This window comes from Thalassophryne amazonica, chromosome 7 (assembly GCF_902500255.1).
Source record: "Thalassophryne amazonica chromosome 7, fThaAma1.1, whole genome shotgun sequence".
In the NCBI taxonomy this organism is placed as follows: Eukaryota; Metazoa; Chordata; class Actinopteri; order Batrachoidiformes; family Batrachoididae; genus Thalassophryne; species Thalassophryne amazonica.
In genome coordinates, this window is record NC_047109.1 from 80,625,020 (window position 1) to 80,646,744 (window position 21,725).

The 21,725-nt window shown below is 41.3% G+C and overlaps 1 protein-coding gene across 1 annotated transcript in view; it reads left to right on the forward strand.

Moving 5' to 3' along the window:
* The first annotated feature begins 1,846 nt into the window (after window positions 1-1,846).
* Window positions 1,847-21,725, forward strand: part of trim46a (tripartite motif containing 46a) — a 33,469-nt gene continuing 13,590 nt past the window's right edge. Inside the window, exons 1-7 of the mRNA XM_034174752.1 lie at window positions 1,847-1,947; window positions 2,479-2,725; window positions 3,172-3,322; window positions 8,023-8,221; window positions 8,296-8,442; window positions 8,550-8,645; window positions 13,701-13,954. Of these exons, the coding sequence (XP_034030643.1) occupies window positions 1,900-1,947; window positions 2,479-2,725; window positions 3,172-3,322; window positions 8,023-8,221; window positions 8,296-8,442; window positions 8,550-8,645; window positions 13,701-13,954 (1,142 nt within the window). The 5' untranslated portion in view covers window positions 1,847-1,899. The remainder of the gene's footprint in view (window positions 1,948-2,478; window positions 2,726-3,171; window positions 3,323-8,022; window positions 8,222-8,295; window positions 8,443-8,549; window positions 8,646-13,700; window positions 13,955-21,725) is intronic.

Genomic DNA, 21,725 nt, shown 5'->3' on the forward strand with positions numbered 1-21,725 from the left:
TTGTTTTTTTTGGGGGGGGGGGGGGGCGAGTTTTCACCGTTGGTCATTTTTTATTGTAAGAAAAGCAACCAGGTAAATAAACAGGATATTACCTCACTGCTAGCTTAGTTCACGTTGCTAATCTATCTGTAAATTAATAGAAACGGTCAGTTTAGAATTTAACATGTCGCTCACCTTAATTATAATTTTGGTTAAGTAGCTATAAAGTGTTCTTCTTTTTTTCTTTTCTTTTTTTAATCCTAAACTCTCTTTAGTAGAGACAAAGAAAGCTCTATATCTTCCTTCCTCAGTGCTAAACAAATTCTTCAAACTCAATAATTCACCCAACCTTTGTACCTTTTTAAGGTTTTCTCTGTGTTGTATACGGGCAGTGACCGATTAAAATATACAATGATACATATAACATATCCAACCATTTCTTCGATATAAGCCACATTTACATTGTTATGATGAATGGGTATCTTCATTCATTCGTTCATCTTCTATCGCTTAGTCCATTTAAGGGTCACGGGGGGCAGGAGCCTATCCCAGCAGTCATAGAGCGCGAGGCGGGGTACACCAAGGACAGGACACCAGTCTGTCGCAGGGCCACAAATACACAGACACACTCACACACACACCTACGGACAATTCTTTTTAAAGAGTCCAATCCACCTAACCCGCATGTCTTTGGATGTGGGAGGAAACCGGAGCACCCGGAGGAAACCCACGTAAACACGGGGAGAACATGCAAACTCCACACAGAAAGGCCACGGGAATTGAACCCACGACCTTCTCGCTGTGAGGCAACAGTGCTAACCACTAATACACCGTGCTGCCCTGGTTGGGTATCTGTGAATTTTAATTCACCCTGTGTGGTATAACTTCAGCATTAATGGGCTCACTTGCTCTCTGGACACTTTTGTTTCCATTCCTCTCACTGTTTGTTCTATTTTATTCAGATTTTGTATTTTGTTGAGACTAGTCTTCCACATGGTGGTCATGTCTGGTAGAGGTGGGCGGATCGATCCTAATATCGATAATATTGATACCAACGTTGGTATTGATATTGAACATTCCTCATGTAAAAAGATCTGATACTCAAGCTTTTTTCTCTCCCGCACTCACTGACTGCTGCACACGCAGATTCATCAAAGTCTACTCTCTGTAAGAGCAGTGCTGTGCTGTGTCACACAACACAGAGCAGTGCACCCTTGTATTGTGGTTTGTCAGCCCTCTACCTCAGGAGATTTTGTTTTAAGTTGTGTTGAGTGATATTTTTTTAAACAAAAATGTTGATTGTACTGTTGACAAGGGAAATAAAACCACAATTGTGATCAGTGTGGCAATCCCAGCTGACAGCAACATCAGAATGAAGGAGCACGAGAAAATCAAGAAGTTGAAGGAGCAACTGGAGAAGATGTGGAAGGTAAAGTCAAAAGTAGTCCCAGTGGTAATAGGAGCACTAGGAGCTGTAGCCTCCAAACTGAGTGGCTCCAGCAGATTCCAGGCACAAATTCAGAGGTCTCTGTCCAGAAGAGTGCAGTTAGGAACACCAGACACAGCGCCAAACCCTCAGACTCCCAGGGAAATTTATTTATAAATAGCTATATAATCGATTGTTTGGCGTAAGAATAATAATAATAAATCCTAACGTGACAAAAAAATCTTAACATGACTGCAGTCACAACCAGAAGATATCTATCGTTACAAATAAAATAAATTCTACATCCCGTAATTACAGGCGCCGCCCCCCCTTGTTCCGCTCCGTGTGCGCCACAGCGCAGATCGCGCACTATAAATCACGCACCGGTCAGACCAGCTTTACTTCGGTGCAAAGAATCAAATCTCAGGCTTGGATTTTTATTTTATTTGCTTATTTATTTCAGAAACGGGTTTGTTTGCAGCATCAGTGTTGTTATGGCAGACGAGGAGTTCCAGCCCTTCACCTCCGTCACAGACGCTTTGGTTCGTATCACTGACGCTTATTTTATTATTGGCTCATTTTGCGATATTTTCTCTTCAGCCATTCTGGGATTGCCGCTGGGCCGTATGGAAACAACCTCTTTGAAACGTGTTTTTTTTTTTTTTTTTTTGGCACGCATTGTCAGAAAGGTTCGTAGCTCTGTGGACGGATAGACGGATGGAAAGGTGAAACCACGAATAAACACAGATTGCAACGTCTTATTAGCTGTTAGAAAACAGTAGATTTTAAATTTCAATGAACAAAAATGTGCAGGCTAACCAGTAGCTTCACATGCTTACAGGCCGCAGGGATGATGCTTGTTGTCATAGAAACGGGATGATGCGGCGATAGCAGGAAAGGCTTCGATGTGACCAGCGGGCTTTGTGACGCCACAGAGGCCAGGCTGGATAATATTTACTTTCGTCCTGTGCCCATCTACCTGTATACCTCTGCTCTTTCTCATCTCATTTATGTCTCCTACACAATTCCTTCATGTGTATTTTTTTTTTTACCCTCTTCCTCTCTCCTCTCAGGCTAACAAGAGTTTGGAAGAGGAGTTGCACTGCCCCGTGTGTGATGAGATAGTGAAGCAGCCGGTCCTCCTGCCCTGTCAGCACAGTGTGTGTCTGCTGTGTGCTGCTGATGTGTTGATACAAAGAGGTTATCCTCCTCCAGACCTCCCCCCAGAGCCCAGATCACCGGCCTCCACGCGCTCCCCGCGACAGACCCGCAGACCTGCACCAAGGACCCCGGAGCACCTGGATCACATCCTCAGAATAGGTGAATGAGCGTCGCAGCCCGTTGTGTGTTTCAGATGGAGAGGAACCCAGAGAGCACAAGGTTACACATCTGTCTGTTTGTTTGGGATTCATTTGTTAACATGATGAAACCAGTTTTGATGACTTTTAATGGAAGTGTGTTGTACAGGCAAAGGAAGAACTCATTCAGTTTTGGAGATCCGTATGTCTGCATCCACATGCAGTGCAGTCATCTTGTCTTATTTACAGTAAGTGCATGTGGAGCAAAGGAGGCAGAGCGAGTCAATGAGGCTGAAAAGGCAGAAAGCATCTGTGGAGCAGGTGGCTGTTAGTGCACACCATCACTGTGCTATATATGAAAGAAAAAAACCCAACAACCTCCTTTCTGCTCCACTTCCTCTCAAGTTTCTTGCTGTATCACAAATTAAGTCCTTTTGAATTTTTCTTGCTTTTCCACATTTCTGTCAGCATGCGGGACGTATCCAGGGCGACGGTGTAGGGACACGGCCGTCCCCCCCATGCTGTTCCCCTGTCCTTCCTGTCAGCAGAGCGTCGAGCTGGGAGAGAGAGGCTTGACGGACTGCCTGCGCAACCTCACGCTGGAGCGCATTGTAGAGAGGTATGCACATGTGCCAAAGACTAGGTCGATAAATTTGTCCATGAGGTTGGTGAGGCAGGTTGGAATCAGTGGAATCATCAGTTTTATCTCACGATCACTGTATCAAGAAAAAACTATTCATAAGAAAGAGAATAAAAATAGGTTTTAAGTCTTGTGGAGTTTGCAGGGTTGAGTTAACAGGGTTTTAAAAAGGAATAGTTTGGACCATGTATCATGCTTCATTATCATGTTACGGGGTAACATATGTCACACGTCATAGAATCCAATGGACGTTGACCTTGTTTGACCTTTACTTTGGAGACCAAACATTCAACACAATCAAAACTATTCCATTTATTAATCCTATTAGCTCAACCAATAATTAGCATCATTTTTTACCAAAATTGCAGCAACTTTAACTTTTGACCCCTGTACAAACTGAAACTGACCTTCAATGACTGAATGATCAGGAGTTATGGGGTAAAAACAACTAAAATGGTGACAAAGGTCAGTTTGAGTTTGTACAGGGGTCAAAAGTTAAAGTTCCTTCAGTTTTGGTAAAAAAAATGATGCTAATTATTTGTTGAGCTAATAGGATTAATAAATGGAATAGTTTTGATTTGTTGAATGTTTGGTCTCCAAAGTAAAGGTCAAACAAGGTCAACGTCCGTTGGATTCTATGACATGTGACATGTTACCCCGTAACATGATAACTAAGCATGATACATGGTCCAAACTATTCCTTTTTAAAACCCTGTTAACTAATAATTTGCATCATTTTTTACCAAAATTGGAGCAACTTTTGACCCCTGTACAAACTGAAACTGACCTTTGTCACCATTATTGCTGTTTTTACCCCATAACTCCTGATCATTCAGTCATAGATAGTCCAAACTATACCTTTTTGGAATCTTTACAATCAGACCAATAATGTGGTGTAGTTTTAAAAATGATTTGAGCATTTTTAATTTTGACCCCTGTGTAATTCTTCAATTGACCCCTTCTTGGCCGCCTATTGAAAAGTCAAGTGGCCAGTCGGTTTTTTCAAAAGAGTAATGTCTGAGTATTTGTGCCAACTTTGGTACTTGTATCGCCATTTGCACTATTGATTGAGTTATCTGCTGCACTATGGGCTGCGCGTTTCATGACAGGAGCATGAATTCATTTCGTGACAGTATCACGAAATGCGGAGTGACGCTGACACATCTGAGGCTGCAAATGCTCTAGTGTTTTCTTCAGCTTTTAACTGCACCCAGACCCATATTTTGGCAAACAGATTAAGTCATACCAATAACATTGAGGCCACTCTGCTCTGTTGGCTTGTCAATTTCTTGACCAGTAGGTCCCAGAGTGTTAAAATTAACGGCACATTATTTGATGTTCTTGTGTCATGGGTTTATCCTTTCATCACTTTTGTTTGTTTTGTACACAAACTTGTGCCAGAACCAGCATGAGGGCCGTGATATTATTAAATTTGCTGATGACTCAGTCAGTCATCATGTCACTGCTGATGGGGGAGGATCAGGACCATAGTTCTACAGTGTTAGATTTTTTTGGCCAGGGGAAAGTCATCCTTTCTGGATATTAATGTGTCCATAACAAAGGAGATGCTCATCGATTTTAGGAAGAATTAATCATCGATCTCTCCGGTGGAGATCAGTGATCAAGCTGTAGCGGTGGTACCGCCAGTATAATACTTGGGCACCCTCATCGATATGCTCTCCTTTGAAGCCTAGGTGGATGCTGTCCTTAAGAAAACCCATCAGTGAATGTACTTCTTTGCGTAAGCTTTGTACTTTTAATGCCGACAGTTTTATTTGTGTTTTATTGAATCATTCCAGACCTTCTCATTGATGTTCTCTCTGGGTCTGCTGACTGTAACAAAAACAATCTGCAGAGCATTATTATAGTATGCAGTTAAATTGTAGGCATACCCTTAAGTGACCTGACAAGTTTATGTCAGGTCTTTGAAGATAAATTTTGGCAGATTCAAGTCATCCACTGTTCAGAGAGTTACAGGTGTTTCCTGCTGGTAAAAGAAACAGCATGCCAAGATGCAGAACAGTTGTAATACACCTGTTATGTGTCGGACGCAGTCGGAGCACCGACCAGCGTTTTACATTAGGACCCAGCATAAAGGAAACAGAGCACGGTTCAAAGGATAACAGAATTTAATGACATAACAGTGAGTGCTCCATTAATAACAAATAAGTGCGCGGTCTGGCGAGGGGGAAAAACGGTGCGCTCCCAGCAGCACAAACGGTCCGGAGCCAGAACAGTTCGGACCCAAGGACCCCGCCGACACCCCCCAGGTGGCCGCGACCAACCGAGTCTGTGAAAGAAGAAACCATAATGTGAGTCCACCACTCCACACACAGAGAGACCACTCAAAGGTGTACATAATCAGCAAACACTTCCAGGCTTAATCACCAATCAGCTTCCCACCCTGCAGGCATGAAACACCCAGTTCAATTCTCCACTGCAGTGGAAGCTGATTAAACGACTAACATAACAGCTCAATATAATAAGGTGTGAGGGACACCACATCTACTGACTGTACTCATGTTAGTCACAAAACCTAAAGTACCTCAGGAAGTGTGCTGACGAGCGTGAGACCTCACCCCCTCCTCTTTCACAGACCATGGCATCAAACCTGGTACGGTCTCTGCGTCCATAAAGATGAGATGGTTCTCCAAACGTCGATCTCACCCGTCTGGTCACAAGGTCGAGTCTCTGGCAAATACACACTGTGTACTCCAGACTTAAATGCAACCATGCCCCAATCCATACAGATGCACCACAGCTGTGAGTCCTGACGAGCTGCACATGACCAGCCTCAGGTGATCAGGGTGAGGTCCTAATAACTCAGCCACACATCAGCCACTCAGTCCTGAACGCATGCCACCTGGAAGGAAAAACAGAAGACAGAAACAAAAGCCAGCCAGGCACCCCAGCCACACAACAACACCTTTTAAATAAGATTAATTAATTATGATGTGCTTTTAAATTATATCTTTTTTAATTACTAAATTTAATGTGGTTTTTCTTAATTTGTTTTAAAATGTTTTCAAATTTGATGGATGTAAGTATGCGTATTTAAACTGTTGGCTGCACATTATTTGTTCTTTTGGGGACACAATATAGCATTGAAGCTGAAGGTTCAAAGATGAAAGATCAGCAATCAGGATGAGTGATCAGGATTAAAGTTCAGGATAAAGATCAAGATGTGAGATCAGAATCAAATGTCAGCAGTCAGGATCAACAATGAGTGATCAGGATTGAAAATCAGGATCGTAGGTTTCACAATTAGGATCTAAAGGGCCTCTCACACCTTGATGATTTAGCCAGCGTATGCTGACTTATGAAAAATTTGGTGAGTACGCAGCTGTCACACCGTGACAATTTAGCCAGCGTATGCCGACGTATTAAAAATGCTGCTGATACGCCATTATACGGTAGCTGACACATTCAGTAAGTTATATGGTCATCTGGAACATGTCAAATCCATTCACCAATATAGACTGGAGATAAGTTTGATATAAGTTACACATAGGTTCAAAAGCACGTTACTCATAGGTTAGAAATAGATTTTGGGTACACCTCGATGTATTGCGATTTATGAGTAACTTACAAGTAACATGTTCCAACAATGGCATAACTTACCTGCATATGCAGGATGTATGACAGTTGGTGGCTGCATGCACAAACTTTTTTGATGATCTCAGCGTACTACAACGTATACCAGCGTGCGTTAACATGCTCTTAACGTATAGAAAAACTTAGCCACAACCTATTAGACATACACCAGCGTATTTGCCAGATTTTTAATATGTCGGCATACGCAGGCTAAATCGTCAAGGTGTGACAGGGCCATAAGGTAAAGATCAAAGATGTGTGATAAAGGTTAAAGATCAAGATCTAAGGTAAAGATCAAATATGTGACATCAGAATCAAATGTTAGCAACCAGGATCAGTGATAAGTAATCAGGGTTAAAGATGAGGATCAAAGCTCAGTAATTGGGATCCGAGGTAAAGATTAAAGATGTGAGATCAGAATCAAATGTTTGCAATCAGGATCAACAATGAGCGATCAGTGTTAAAGATTAAGATCAGAGTTCAGCAATTACAATCTGAGGTTTATTTTTTAAAAAAATCTGAGAATGTGAAAGTTATGTAGTCACTTAGGGGAGGTGATGGTCTAGTCATTAAGCACTGGGCTTGAGACTAGAGGATCTTCGGTTCAAGTCCCAGCCTGACTGCAAAATCACTAAGGCCCCTTGGACAAGGTCCTTAATCTCCTAGTTGCTCCCGGTGTGCGAGTACCTTGAATGGCAGCACCCTCACATCGGGGTGAATGTGAGGCATTATTGTAAAGTGCTTTGAGCGTCTGATGCAGATGTAAAAGCGCTATATAAATGCAGTCCATTCACCATTTCAGTTTCCCAATGTACAGAACACCTTGATGAGTGCAGTTGCTGCATCCACAGTGAGCGCTTCTGTTGGTCAGGAAAGTGTGATGATGCGTTTTTTTTTCTGTGCAGGGTGCACAAATACAGGCAGCTGCTGGCCATGTATTCAGGTCAGACAGTGAAAAGACAGCAGGATGAAATCACAAGACCCCGTTTCTCTCTCATGAACATTTTCAAGTCTTTCTGCCTCTTTGTTTTTCCCTTGCTTTTCCCTTGATTGCCTTCTGTTCACGTACCCTGTCTTCTCTGTAGGTACAGGCACACGCTGAGCCTAGGCAGCGAAGCCATCATGTGTGCTTTCTGTAAACCTCCACAGTCTCTGGAGGCCACTAAGGGCTGTGCTGACTGCAAGTCCAACTTCTGCAATGAATGTTTCAAACTCTACCACCCGTGGGGAACTCCCCGTGCCCAGCATGAACATATTTTACCCACAAATAGCTTCCGGCCAAAGGTTTGTCTTTTCTGTGTTGTGTTCCTCAGATATCTTATCTTTTCAATGTGCCTTAACCGGGTTTGGTCCTGTAGGTCCTAACGTGCACAGAGCACGAACAGGAGAGATTGATGTGGTACTGCCGAAACTGTCAGAAGTTGCTCTGCCCTCTTTGTAAGATCCGTCGAGTTCACCATGGACACAAGGTGTTGCCTATAGGACAGGCCTACCACTTCCTGAAGGTGAGAGCCTGACCTGAGATCAGTCAGGTGTGTGTGTATGTTGGTTTGGGATTTGAACAGGTTCTGATGTTAGCAGCTTTGAAATGCCAGTATTTGCTTTCTTATAGGACAAGGTCAACAAAGAAGTCAACTATATCCTGGCCAACCAGGAGACAATACAAAGCCAGATCACTCAACTGGAAAGTGCTATCAAACAGATGGAGGTGAGCATTTACTTTGCACCTCTGCGCTTCTCTATCCAAGTGCTGACCTTCATGCCTTTGAGTAACAATATTTCTCTGGACAGCTCAGGCAAGTTTTAAGACCACGTGTTGTGGTTTCCTCTAACTACTAACAGCTTTCTAAGTAGTTGGAAAATATTGTGCAGTTGCACACAAATGGCATCAAAAGGCATTTAAGGTGCAAAATGTCTCATCAAGATGAAGACGACCCGTTTCTTCATCGAGGCATATTGAAATTATGCTTGTTAGATACAGTTGTATGCAAAAGTTTGGGCACCCCTGATCATTTTCATGATTTTCCATTATAAATCATTGGTTGTCTGGATCAGAAATTTCAGTTAAATATATCATATAGCAGACAAACACAGTGATATTTGAGAAGTGAAATGAAGTTTCTAGTATTTACAGAAAGTGTGCAATAATAAACAAAATTAGACAGGTGCATAAATTTGGGCACCCTTGTCATTTTATTGATTTGAATACATTGAGCACTAATTATTGGAACACAAAATTGGTTTGGTAAGCTCAGTGACCCTTGACCTCCTTACACAGGTGAATCCAATCATGAGAAAGGGTATTTAAGGTGGCCATTTACAAATGTTTCTCCTCTTTGCATCTCTTCTAATGATTGCCAACATGGGAGCCTCTAAACAACTCTGAAATGACCCGAAAACAAAGATTGTTCAACATCATGGTTTAGAGGAAGGATACAAAAAGCTATCTCAGAGATTTCAGATGTCAGTTTCCACTGTGAGGAATATAGTGAGGAAATGGAAGACCACAGGCACAGTACTAGTTAAGGCCCAACATGGCAGGCCAAGAAAAATCTTAGATAAGCTGAAGTGAAGGTGGTGAGAACAGTCATAGTCAACCCACAGACCTGCTCCAAAGACCTACAACATCATCTTGCTGCAGATAGTGTCTCTGTGCATCGTTCAACTATACAGCGCACTTTGCACAAAGAGATGCTGTATGATGCTGAAATGCAGAGGAAGCCTTTTCTGCACAGAAGATGAAGTTGCACCGGGGCTGGATCTTTCAACAAGACAACAACCCTAAACACTGCTCAAAATCTACTAAGGCATTCATGCAGAGAAACAAGTACGAGGTCTGTGAGAAAAGAAACTGACCTTTTTATTTTTTAAAAAAACTATATGGATTTGAATCACATGCGATTACGTCAGCCAAGCTTGAAACCTCGTGCGCATGCCTGAGTTTTTTCACGCCTGTTGGTTGCATCATTCGCCTGTGGGCAGGCTTTGAGTGAGCACTGGTCCACCCCTCCCATCTGAATTCCTTTGTCTGACAACTTGTTGAGAGACTGGCGCTTTGCTTTATCACAGTTTTTTCAGAAACTGTGAGGCAGATCCAAGTGGACACCATTCGAGAAATTCAGATGGTTTTCGGTGAAAATTTTAAGGGCTGATGAGAGATTATGGAGTGTTACTGTCGCTTTAAGGACTGCCCACGGAGCCGGACGGTGCGCCGCGCCCCGAGCCACCGTCGTCAGCCTGTTTCGAACTGAAAACTTCCAAATTTAAGCCTCTGTTGACCCAGGACGTCGTGAGAGAACAGAGAAGTTTCAGAAGAGGTCGAGATCAGCAGTTTATCCGGACATTCCACTGTTAAAGGAGATTTTGTAATGAAAGACGTGCGGACGGATTCGCGCATCGGGACGCAGCCGCTCATCGCGCGGTGCCACATGAAAACGCCTCCGTGTTGATAACCATTTGTAAGATTTAGGCGGCTTTCGATGGGTTTCAGTCGAGTGAGTATCCAAGAAATTGTTTAACAGCTGGCCATGTTCAAACTTGTCCTGTAAGGCTTCCCACGGAGGTGTTCTGCTGTGGCGCCACGCCATGAGCGGCTGGGTGCCGACGCGAAAATCCGTCCGCACGTCTTTCATTACAAAAACTCCTTTAACAGTGGAATGTCCGGATAAACTGCTGATCCCGACCTCTTCTGAAACTTCTCTGTTCTCTCACGACGTCCTGCATCAACAGAGGCTTAAATTTGGAAGTTTTCAGCTTGAAACAGGCTGACGATGGCGGCTCGGGGCGCGGCGCGCCGTCTGGCTCCGTGGGAAGTCCTTAAAGTGACAGTAACACTCCATAATCTCTCATCAGCCCTTAAAATTTTCACCAAAAACCGTCTGAATTTCTCGAATGGTGTCCACTTGGATCTGCCTCACAGTTTATGAAAAAAGTTTGATAAAGCGCCAGTCTCTCAACAAGTTGTCAGACAAAGGAATTCTGACGGGAAGGGTGGACCAGTGCTCACTCAAAGCCTACCCACAGGCGAATGATGCAACCGACAGGCGTGAAAAAACTCACGCATGCGCACGAAGGTTCAAGCTTGGCTGACATAATCGCACGTGATTCAAATCCATATAGTTTTTGAAAAAAATAAAACGGTCCGTTTCTTTTCTCACAGACCTCGTACAACATTCTGGAATGGCCATCTCAGTCCCCAGACCTGAATATTATTGAAAATCTGTGGTGTGAGTTTAAGCGGGCTGTCCATGCTCAGAAATCATCAAACCTGAGCTGTTTTGTAAAGAAGAATGGTCCAAAATACCTTCACCAGAATCCAGACTCTCATTGGAAGCTATAGGAAATGTTTAGAGGCTGTTATTTCTGCCAAAGGAGGATCCAATGAATATTGATTTATGTTTTTCTGTTGGGGTGCCCAAATTTGTGCACCTGCCTAATTTTGTTTAAAGAATTATTGCACACCTTCTCTATGTCCTATAAACTTCATTTCACTTCTTAAATATTACTGTGTTTGTCTGCTATATGATATATTTAACTGAAATTGCTGATCCAAACAACCAATGATTTATAAAGGAAAATCATGGAAATCATCAGGGGTGCCCAAATTTTTGCATACAGCTGTATGATAGGCTGAGCCAAGGTGGCAAAAGTCGAACTGCACCAAGAAAATTCTCAATTCAATCAGGATGTTAGGCATAAAATGTAAAAACATCATCTACTGCACTTAGGTGTAAAATGACCATTCAGTACTACTGACATGTAACGCTTCCCAAAGTTCACCTTTCCCCCATTAGTATGCAAATTTATGCAAATACCTCCCCCAAACTCTAATCAGCTCATCTTCTTCCTCAGGGCTAAATATGTTCACATCATGTATCCAACATGTAATGATCTCGAGTTATTTTTAGTATACAAATTTATGCAATTGTCACTGAGTCATCAAATCCACATGAAGCACCAGTTATTTAAATATGATTGTTTCACTGCTTAGCACCAACACACTTCAGCCAACACTCCAAAATGAGACTGCCCTCATTGTATGCTATTATAAATTACAACAACACATTCCACCATCGTCTCCACATGAGGTACTCATAGTGGAAATTTAAACATTCTGCTGCTAAGTACTGGGTAAAGTCGATCTCCCATTGCCAGTTTCTGACACTGGATTGTATTCGGGTTTGGCCCCAAAACAATCAGATACCCAATTAAGGCATGAAAACATCTGTAATCTGTGGTAATATTGGCACTGCAGAACATAGTGACCAATTGGCAAAATTTTGAATGTTTAAAAAAATCTTGAAATTGTCACAATTATTGTGATCCACAAAAGTGAATAATTAGATGTCATCTGTGCAGACAGGGGGTAATATTTGCCTTTTACTGTAATTTTGAGGCCAACACGGGTGAGCATATCTCACCCGTGTTGGCCTCCCTTCATTGGCTTCCTGTTAATGCTAGAATAGAATTTAAAATTCTTCTTCTTACTTATAAGGTTTTGAATAATCAGGTCCCATCTTATCTTAGGGACCTCATAGTACCATATTACCCCATTAGAGCGCTTCGCTCTCAGACTGCGGGCTTACTTGTAGTTCCTAGGGTTTGTAAGAGTAGAATGGGAGGCAGAGCCTTCAGCTTTCAGGCTCCTCTCCTGTGGAACCAGCTCCCAATTCAGATCAGGGAGACAGATACCCTCTCTACTTTTAAGATTAGGCTTAAAACTTTCCTTTTCGCTAAGGCTTATAGTTAGGGCTGGATCGGGTGACCCTGGACCATCCCTTGGTTATGTTGCTTTAGACGTAGACTGTGTTTCATAATTATTGTATGGCCTTGCCTTGCAATGTGGAGCGCCTTGGGGCAACTGTTTGTTGTGATTTGGCGCTATACAAGAAAAAAGTTGATTGGTTGATTGATTTTACAGACAGTTTTGGTTATTTCATTACTGCACCTTGACATAAGTTTTGCTTGGATGTGGCTGGATGTGGTAGTTACAATTAAAGGCTAAAATTAAAATACAGTGCAGATTATTTTCTGTTTTGGAGCAGAGCAATTTCATTGATTGAGTGGGCAGTGATCATGCATGTGCGGAGCAATCTGTTCAAAGATTTACTGTTTGCTGACCTCTTTAAATCTTTCCTGTAAATATGATATACATCTACAATCCCATGAAAGGTATATCACACTCTACAAAAAAGCATGGTTTTGAGATTTTAACAGACAAATTTTAGCTTTGTAGTAACATGTTGTTATAACTACAGACATTAGTGCATAGACTATATCATCAGTTTATGATATAGGTAGAACTAGCTCATTAAGTATGCATGTGTATGGATATATATCGTAACATTCTTTATGTAAAATGTACTCTCTCCATGATGTAAATATTAACTTTTATTATTCAGTACTATTGCAATATAGCGATTTAAAAAAGTTAATGTTCACCACTTTACGTAGTATAGAAATTTATGGACAGATCTCCTCAAAACTCAACTGCCTTTGTCGAACGGGAACCATGTTGTTACCAGAGGTGGGAGTAAGTCACTGTCAAGTCATTCTGAAGTCATCAATCTGCAAGTCCTAAGTCAACTCTCAAATTAGCTGTCAAACACTTGGTGGTCATTATGACTTGAGACTTGACTTGGGACTTGCTGATTCGTGACTTGAGAGTGACTTGATGGTGACTTACTCCCACCTCTGGTTGTTGCGATCAACTGTTGAACATGTATTAAGCTTAAGCTATGATAACGTTCTACACACTCTACAGGCAAACAGTGTTGTGGCTCTACAGAAACTGAATCATTGTATCCATGAAATGGGATCAGCTGTAGCAGAGCGCCAGGGAAAGTTGACCCTGGCATTGGAGGATGCCCACAACAGGAGGGTGGATGTCCTCTCCACACAAGTATCAGAACGGCAAGGACTGTTGGAGCACACAGGTCTGATGGCCTACACCCAGGAGCTACTCAAGGAGACTGATCCACCGTGCTTTGTACAGGCTGCTCGAGTTACCCACAGCAGGTACGGGAACATCTTTTTTCTTTGTGCTTCTCTCACGCATGTGACAAACTTGATGCAGTAGTTGTTTGCAGTACTTAAGGCATGTGATTACAGTGTCATCACAATATTACCGCATGTAGTAATGCTGATGGAGCAGCAGCTGTAAGGTACAACTGGTGATTACCAATGCAATATCAAAGTGATGCTTTGGGTTTTGTGTAATTTTAAAAAATAGATTACCTGCCTCCACCTCACCCAAATTATTTAGAACTATGATCTGATGATCTGCATGTTGCAGAGGGTGAACCTATAAACTCTGGTATTTGGCGAGAGATGAGTGTTACTGTTCTTTATCTATCCCTTGAGCTTCTCCTTTGTTTCACTCGAACTAGCCACAGCAGATTCGAGATGGATCTGAATGTTGATTTGGCACACCACCTCTGTGCCTTCTGTGACGGCATATGCAGTGCATCCGGAAAGTATTCACAACACTTCACTTTTTCCACATTTTGTTATGTTACAGCCTTATTCCAAAATGGAGTAAATTCATCCCTCCCCCCCCCCCCCCAAAAAAAAAGAAATTAATCACAACTAGGGATGGGTATTGATAAGATTTGATCAATATCGATGCCATTTTCAATTCCGCTTATCTATCCGATTCCTTATCCATTCCCTTATCGATACCTCTTGTGATTTTTCTGTGTACTAAAAGTAGGCTTTACAGGTTTTATATGTCAACAACATTTTAAATTGGTCACTGGATCCTTGATCTCTGGACATAAATAAAAATAAATAAAATCTGTAGTTTTTGTCAAAAGCATTTCCTTTCAGACATTTTGGCATGAATGTCACTCCATACCTCTGAGCTGAGCTCAGCCGGCTGCTGTACGTCAGCGCAGGATGTCTCATTTTGGGAGGAAAAAACGTCTTGATCGATTGCAGTTTGTTTGTATTACAACATTTGGAAAGAGGTGTCATTTGATTTAAACAGCATTTCACTTTGAATTTATTAATTCCGACTGGACTCTATCATTCTAACTTGACTCAGCAGAGAGCCGCGTAGCATTTGGAGCTGTATGAACAGAACAGAAGACGATTTTCATTTCTTTCTTGCAACAAGACAGGAGTCCCAGTTAGTGACTTTAATATGCACAAAAGTGACTCACGATTGACATATTCAGGGATGAAAGTAGTGAAAAACAAAAAAAAGCTGAAACTCAAAATTACCGCCCAACACCACCTGCACGAAAATGTTTGAATTCTAGAAGCTCTGAAATGCAATCTGGGACTATTCCAGACAATAAACTGCAGTGAGTGCAGCATCCATTTTTCATGAGAAAAAAACCAACTTTCCTTATTCAAATACATTCCAGTAGTATTCTGCTCTTACTAGGATGCAGCAGTTTTCTAGCTTGGCAGATAGTTCTGGAGGAAATCACTGAAGAAATTAACAAATTGAAAATATGGTTTGACCAAAACAAATTGTCATTAAATGTAAATAAAACAGGGATGAAGTGGAGGTGTAAGAGTCACTAGGTGTTCACAGGAAACAGTTACTTATTACCTCCGCCAAGGAGGTTATGTTTTCGGTCTGTCTGTATGATTGTCAGCAGGATAACTCAAAAAGTTGTGAACGGAATTTGATGAAATTTTGTGGAGTGGTTGGAAATGACAAGAGGAACAAGTGATTAAATTTTAGTGGTGATCCGGATCACGATCCGGATCCAGGAATTTTTTAAAGGATTCTTCACCATTGCGGGATAGGGGGAATTTTGACATTCTAGGTTCTAACTCCACAAAAACAAGGCAGAAAGGCTTGAAAAAAAATTAGGGTGTAACATAGTCAAATGTTCTATCAAACAACAAAGTTTGGTGATGATCGGATCCGGATTCCGGATCTGGTGATCCAGAATATGCAAAAATATAGGGAAAATAGAAAATGTGTCAGTGCGAGGAGACAAATGAAGCTAGAGATGCACAACTAACACAAAATTGTAGCTGAATCTGTACTGATTCAGTAAGGTGTTATCAGATTTGATGTAGCTTCAAATGTTATGGAGCTAGATCCACAAGAAAACCGCCATTACCGAAAAATCATTTTTATACAATAACGTTTGACCTAATAAAGACATAAAAGTGATTTCAAGTTCTAGTGGTATGTTTTCATGGTCAAGGATGTCAAATATAAAGGAAAGAAAAGTGTATGTATCATAGTTTTGGTTGTAACACTGAATTGTTGAATAGATCACTGTGCCAAGGAGGGAATCTCTTTAGGGTCAGTGACCCTATGGCCTTATGTAGCACATGCAACACTTAAAAAATAGTTCTATTTCAGAATTTACTGTTATTATTCAGAGAAGTGTTTCATAAATGTTAAAAAAATTCATATATTTGCAGTTTAGTTGAATAATAAATTGAATTTTGTCTCTTATTTGTTTTTGTCTATAAGCACATGCAATATCAATATCAGTGCTCAGATGACAGTAGCTTCTGGGAAAGGTGCAAGTTACAATGAACTGTGATGCCAAGCGCTAAGGATACATACTATCCAGTCACAGCAGATGAAACTTTCTTTACTCATGAGCAAACATCAGTGTTAAACTTTTGTAGGTTCAATGATTCCACGGCGTGTAGATGTTATGGCATCAGTGACCCCATAGCCTTGGCGGAGGTTTGCACTCTCCGAGTGCTTCTAGTTTCCATATTTATTTATTTATGTTCATTGTTAGTTGGTTTTATCTTTTCTGGTGTGTTTTGTTTCATCAGGTTCTTTTTGTCTCTTTCTCTGAAATTGTATTGTAGCATTATTAGATATTTTGAGTTATTATTACTATTATTGTTGCTATTATTATTAATATATGCTGAGATGCGAACAGCTTAATGCTAACTTTAACATTGAAAACACCATAGACATGCCAACGTGTTAGCATCGGCCCCGTTTTTAAGTTATAAAATACATCTATCAACTGTTTCAGAAGACCATAACAGGTAGGTTTAACATAAAAAAGGGAAATATTACTCACAGACATATGCTCTTTAGGGTTTTAGCGGGGAAAAATTAAGATAAAGCGAAATAAAATAATGAATCAGCGAAGCAGCAGATCGAAGCACTGCTTCGTTCTGCGAATCACTGCTTCGGTTGGTTCAAGGTTCAAAGCAAAGCTGTGCTGCAGAAAAAATTGATTACAGACCAGCTGCAGGGTCTGTAATCAATGTAGAGAAATGATCATTTTCCTGACAAACACATCCACAAACAAAGGCCACTCTGAAGGACCGATAAGGGAATCGTTAAGCAAAAAGGATATTGATGTCGGTGGATCGAATCATTTCTTAACGATACCCGAAAGGAACCGGTTCTCGATACCTTTCCCTATTCACAACACCCCATAATGACAACATTAAAAAAGTTTTTTTGAAATGTTGCTAATTTATTAAAAATAAATCATTAAGAAATCACATGTGCATAAGTATTCACACCCTTTGCTTAGTACTTTTTGATGCACCTTTGGCAGCAATTACAGCCTCAAGTCTTCGTGAATATAATGCCACAAGCTTGGCGTACCTATTTTTGTGTAGCTTTGCCCATTCCTCTTTGCAGCACTTCTCAAGCTCCATCAGGTTGGATGGGGAGTGTCGGTGCACAGCCGTTTTCAGATCTCTCCAGAGATTTTCAGTCGGATTCATGTCTGGGCTCTGGCTGGGCCACTCAAGGACATTCACAGAGTTGTCCTGAAGCCACTCCTTTGATATCCTTGCTGTGTGCTTAGGGTCATTGTTCTGCTGAAAGATGAACTGTCACCCCAGTCTGAGGTCAAGAGCGCTCTGGAGCAGGTTTTCATCCAGTATGTCTCTGTACATTGCTGCATTCATCTTTCCATCAATCCTTCCAGTCTCCCAGTTCCTGCAGCTGAAAAACATCCCCACAGCCAGCCCAGTCTCACATTTTTTTTTTGTGCTCCCGTCACGAAATGAGTCAAATTTTCATTACGGGGTTTTATTTAACTCACTATTACTAACCCTACTCCTACCCCCAACCTTCACCATAACCAACCCAATCCCCCCGCTTCACTTTTAATTTCGTGTAGCCATCACGGAATGAATTAGAATGAATTTGTGCTGCCGTGACGAAAATGAGGCGCTTTTCGGCACAATATCACGAACCAATAGATTAATTATATTTTGTGCTGCTGAATTATGACTTGCGTGAGACCAGGTTGCCACAGCATGATGCTGCCACCACCATGCTTCACTTTAGGGATGGTGCCTGGTTTCCTCCAAACATGACACCTGGCATTCACACCAAAGAGTTCAATCTTTGTCTTTTCAGACCACAGAATTTTGTTTCTCATGGTCTGAGAGTCCTTCAGCTGTCTTTTGGCAAAGTCCAGGTGGGCTGCCATGTGCCTTTTACTAATGAGTGGCTTCCGTCTGGTCACTCTACCATACAGGCCTGATTGGTGGATTGCTGCAAAGATGGTTGTCCTTCTGGGAGGTTCACCTCTCTCCGCAGAGGAAATGCTGGAGCTCCGAAAGAGTGACCTTCGGGTTGTTGGTCACCTCCCTGACTAAGGCTCTTCTCTCCCGAGTGCTTAATGTAGACGGGCGGTCAGCTGTAGGAAGAGTCCTGGTGGATACAAACATTTGCCATTTATGGATGATGGAGGCCACTGTGCTAACCAAGACCTTCAAAGCAGCAGAAATGTTTCTGTTCCCTTCCCCAGATTTGTGCCTCGAGACAATCATGTCTTGGGGTTCTACAAACAATTCCTTTGACTTCATGCTTGGTTTGTGCTCTGACATGCACTGTCAACTGTAGTACCTTATATGTAGACAGATGTGTGCCTTTTCAGATCATGTCCAGTCAACTGAATTTACCCAGGTGGACTCCATTTAAGCTGTAGAAACATCTCAAGGATGAGCAGTGGAAACAGGATGCACCTGTGCTCAATTTTGAGCTCCATGGCAAAGGCTATGAATACTTATATACAACCCCAATTCCAATGAAGTTGGGACATTGTGTGAAATGTAAATAAAAACAGAATACAATGATTTACAAATCCTCTTCAACCTATATTAAATTGAATACACCACAAAAACAAGATATTTAATGTTCAAACTGATAGACTTTTTTGTTTCTGTGCAAATATTTGCTCATTTTGAAATGGATGCCTGCAACACATTTCAAAAAAGCTGGGACAGTGGCAACAAAAGACTGGGAAAGTTGATGAATGCTCAAAGTACACCTGTTTGAAACATTCCACAGGTGAACAGGTTAACTGGAAACAGGTGAGTGTCTGTATTGGGTATAAAAGAGCATCCCCAAAAGGCTCAGCCATTCACAAGCAAAGATGGGCCGGGGATACACCACTTTGTGAACAACTGTGTAGAAAAATAGTCCAACAGTTTGAACAGAACAGAACAATGATTCTCAATGTTCAACTGCAAGGAATTTAGGAATTCCATCATCTACAGTCCATAATATAATCAGAAGATTCAGAGAATCTGGAGAACTTTCTACAAGTAAATGGCAAGGCCGAAAACCAACATTGAATGCCCGTGACCTTCAATCCCTCAGGCAGCACTGCATTAAAAACCGACATCATTGTGTAAAGGATCTTAGCGCATACGCTCAGGAGTACATCAGAAAAACCATTGTCAGTTAACACAGTTCGTCGTTACATCTACAAGTGCAAGTTTAAACTCTCCCATGCAAAGCGAAAGCCATACATCAACGAGCTCATTTGAAATGGAGATACACAAAGTGGAAAAGTGTGCTGTGGTCTGATGCAGGCCCGGCCTAGGCAAGAGTTTAGGTGGCGCCCCTTGCATTGCAAAAAATTCCACTGCTAGAGTACATATACTCACAAGAAATCAAATAGCTTTGTTTTAAGCACCGGTCACAACCCACCGTGCGTTTTTTTTCGCCGTACGTTTTCTGTGGATGCCACGCCCACTACGTTTTTGTGAAAACGTACGGAGGCAGTAGCAAGAGGAGGGAGGGAGTACGTTCAACGCACGTCTCTAGGAGTGTAACAATAAAGAGAGTACGTAGACAATAAAGCAGTGTGTGTGTGTGTGTGTGTGTGGGGTCGCTTTTCTTTTTTATGAGCGGGACCGGAGCGGCAGGTGTTTTTCGGCGTCGGCGATGCATGAGCATGTCCAGCCTGCAGCGGTCAGTTGTACGAGTGTTTTACTTGCCTCGAAAAGTTACAGCTAGTTATCAGACTGAAGCTGTGGAGTGTCTGTGTTGCTGAAGTTTGGAAATAAAGTCCAAGTTCAAGTGAGAAGCTGCGTTGTGCATGCAAGTCTGTCGGCCTCCATAGCATATGGTGAGTGCCGTAATCCGTACTGCCTCAGTACGGATTTGGTTAATTCAATATTAATTGACTGAAAATTCAATATTAATTGAATGAAAATGTGCTGCTTTGAATCCGTACTGAGGCAGTACTCACAACGTGCGTCATCTGTACTGCTGGTGAATCCGCAGCCTGACCGCAGCAAAAGTTCTGCATGTACTAAAACCTCTACGGCGTGTCTGCGTGCTCCTAAATTCGTACTGAGGCAGTACTTACGACGTACGGATCTCCAAATTTAGCCCACGTTTTTGCAAGTAGACTGCACGCATGTGCAAGTACGGCAGGTTGTGACCACGGCTTTAGTCATTGTTTTATTTAAGAATTTGTGAAACAGAAATTGTGTGTGCACAAAAACTTGAAAAAAAGGTGAAACTTGAAAAACTAACTATTAACTATTGTACAGCATAATTCACAATAGATGTTTCTGAAATGCTCATTATATTAGTAATTGATATATTAGTAGGCCTTATGATATCAATTTTATTGTCATTACAGTGACATGCAAATAATCAATTAGGCTACAATTGTACAATTAGAGTACAAAGAAAGAATCAACAATAAACTTAAGTATTATTAATATATATATATATATATATATATATATATATATATATATATATATATATATATATATATATATATATATATATATATATATATATATATTGCATGTAGGAATGTACACTGAGAGAAAGTTTAACACTATAAACACACTTTAGACACTATGAACAACAGGCTTACAACTATAGATACAGGAGTGGAAAATAAATAGCATTTTCATTAACAGAGTATTAAAGTCTGGAAAATTTTTTAGCTAACCAGATGTCAAAATACATGATACAGAACAACATAACAACACCTGGTGGATAATCTAATAGATCTACATACATTTACCTGAGGAAGGTAAGGGGGAGGCAATTACATTATTAATTTCTGTTATAGCTTTGGCCCTTCTATCAAAGTCAGTCAGATATTGCTAGAAATAAGTCTCTGCTTCCATAAACTGACGCAGTTAGCGCTAGCTATTTATTGATTAGCTATATGATATGCTAATAGTTAATGACGATCTCAATTAATATTCTTTCTGCAAAAGGAAAATAATCATCATGGCATCATCTTTACTGTAACATTACCTCTGTCTTTGTTGCATTTTTCCTCCTCTTCTTTTCTTTTTTCCTCCCCTGAGCACTAGACAGTTTGGGACGTTTTGACATTGTCCAACTTGACATTGTTTCAGCTTGGCTGGTTGATATGACGCATTTACAACAACAACAAAAAAAGAAACGACCAATCCCCCAAGCAGCAGGTAAAGTCTGATTAGTCAGAGGGGGGTTGTGGAAGGGGCAGGGAGTGTCTTAAGTAACATAGAATCATCGTCATTATTATTATTATAGGCTTTCCCAAACAGTTAAATTAATACATAATAAAACCAACCA